We start from the raw sequence: 1,467 nt of genomic DNA, 5'->3' as shown, positions 1-1,467 counted from the left end.
ATACATCTACTCTGTTGTACGTGCTCTAAAATGAGGATAGACGCCTCTCAACGACAGCTAGAGAAAACCTACTACAGACATAAAAAGGTAAAAGCAAGGGCAATGGGGGAGGAAGGAAGAAGCGAAAAGATGCTTACAACTGCAAAAAGATAAGAGATGCAAATATGCAAGATGCAAATAACTCAGGGTAACCACAAAAGTCAGTTGTCTGAAGAAGCAAAAAATAAGACACTGGCCAGGGCACCATATTTTGTTTTTAATTGCGTACGCATAGCTCCAATCTCTCGAAGTCTTGGAAGCAAACAATACGTAGGAAAAAAAATGAAAACGTAAATATATAAACATCTATATCTCAATAGGTAGAGATATAGATAAATAGTGCCAGAAGCAGTTTGAAAAGACAGTCTCTGGAAACAGGCGGGTTCCACGGCACGCGGGAGGGCGGGGTAGCACAGGAAATCACGCCCCTGCCTCAGCCCGGGCTTCATCCTGCACACAAAGGAACGAGTGAGCGCCTCGGAACCGCCGCGGACCCTCAGCGGGGTCCCCCGTCAGCGCCAGCGGGCCGCGGCGCTCTCGTCTCCGCCCCTCGGAAGTGACGTAGAGCGCCCCGCCCCCACCGCTAGATCCGCTGCTGCTGCCTCGGCGGGCCAACCTGCAGGAGGCGGCGGCGGCGGCGGCGGCCGAGGCCGAGGGAAGATGGCGGACGGTGTGGACCACATAGACATTTACGCGGATGTGGGCGAAGAGTTCAACCAGGTACGCGAGGGTCCGAGCGCCGCCGCCGCCGCGGACGGTGCCGCGGCCCGGACGCTCGGCTGGCCGGGGCCACCGCGGGCCGCGAGCCGGCTTCGCTGCAGACCGTGCGCCCTTGGCGCCTGCGGGCCGCGCCGCCGTGCGCGACGTCCCCTCACCCCTTGTTCTCGCGCGTCGTTTTGCGGGCCGCGGGCTCTGGAGCGCAGGGCCCGGTCGCCGTGCAGCCGCCGCCGCCGGCCGCCCGCCCCTTCCTTCCTCAGGACGGCCTCCCGCCCCATTGTTGGCTCGGCGGCGGGCGCTTCCCGCCGAGCTAGGCCGCGTGTGCGGGGCGGGGAGAACGGGCCGCCGCGCCCCCTCCCCCGCCGCCGGCCTGAGGGGAAGCCCTGGCCGGCGCGCGCTCGCTCGCCCGCCCGCTCCGTCCCGGCCCTGCCGCTTCGGGTTCCGATTCCTCCCGCCGCTCCATTTTGTGTCTCTGTCCGCGCACGGTCGCCTCATGGAAGGCCGCGTTCACAGCCCTTTGTATCCCGCGCGCCGGCTCCCCCTGGGCTCCTGCTCGCGTGTGCGACAGGTTTCGGCGTGGCTCGCCTGGGTCCTTGCTCGCCGGTCCCGGAGGGGAAGGCTGCTTAGGTTTGGTTACATCTGCAACAAGTCATCTGACTTTTGGACCCACCGATCGCATTTAAAAGTCGGTGCGTCGGCCCGCCTTGGTAA

At 63.1% G+C, this 1,467-nt stretch overlaps 1 protein-coding gene across 1 annotated transcript in view; it reads left to right on the top strand.

The window, feature by feature from the left end:
• Positions 1 to 607: 607 nt before the first annotated feature.
• Cpsf6 (cleavage and polyadenylation specific factor 6) overlaps positions 608 to 1,467 on the top strand; it is a 27,122-nt gene continuing 26,262 nt past the window's right edge. Inside the window, exon 1 of the mRNA XM_031349457.1 lies at positions 608 to 759. Coding sequence (XP_031205317.1) covers positions 700 to 759 — 60 coding nt within the window. The 5' untranslated portion in view covers positions 608 to 699. The remainder of the gene's footprint in view (positions 760 to 1,467) is intronic.

Source organism: Mastomys coucha, unplaced genomic scaffold (assembly GCF_008632895.1).
Source record: "Mastomys coucha isolate ucsf_1 unplaced genomic scaffold, UCSF_Mcou_1 pScaffold4, whole genome shotgun sequence".
In the NCBI taxonomy this organism is placed as follows: domain Eukaryota; kingdom Metazoa; phylum Chordata; class Mammalia; order Rodentia; family Muridae; genus Mastomys; species Mastomys coucha.
Note: the sequence above shows the minus strand (reverse complement) of the source record. Positions and strands in the feature narration are given on the sequence as shown.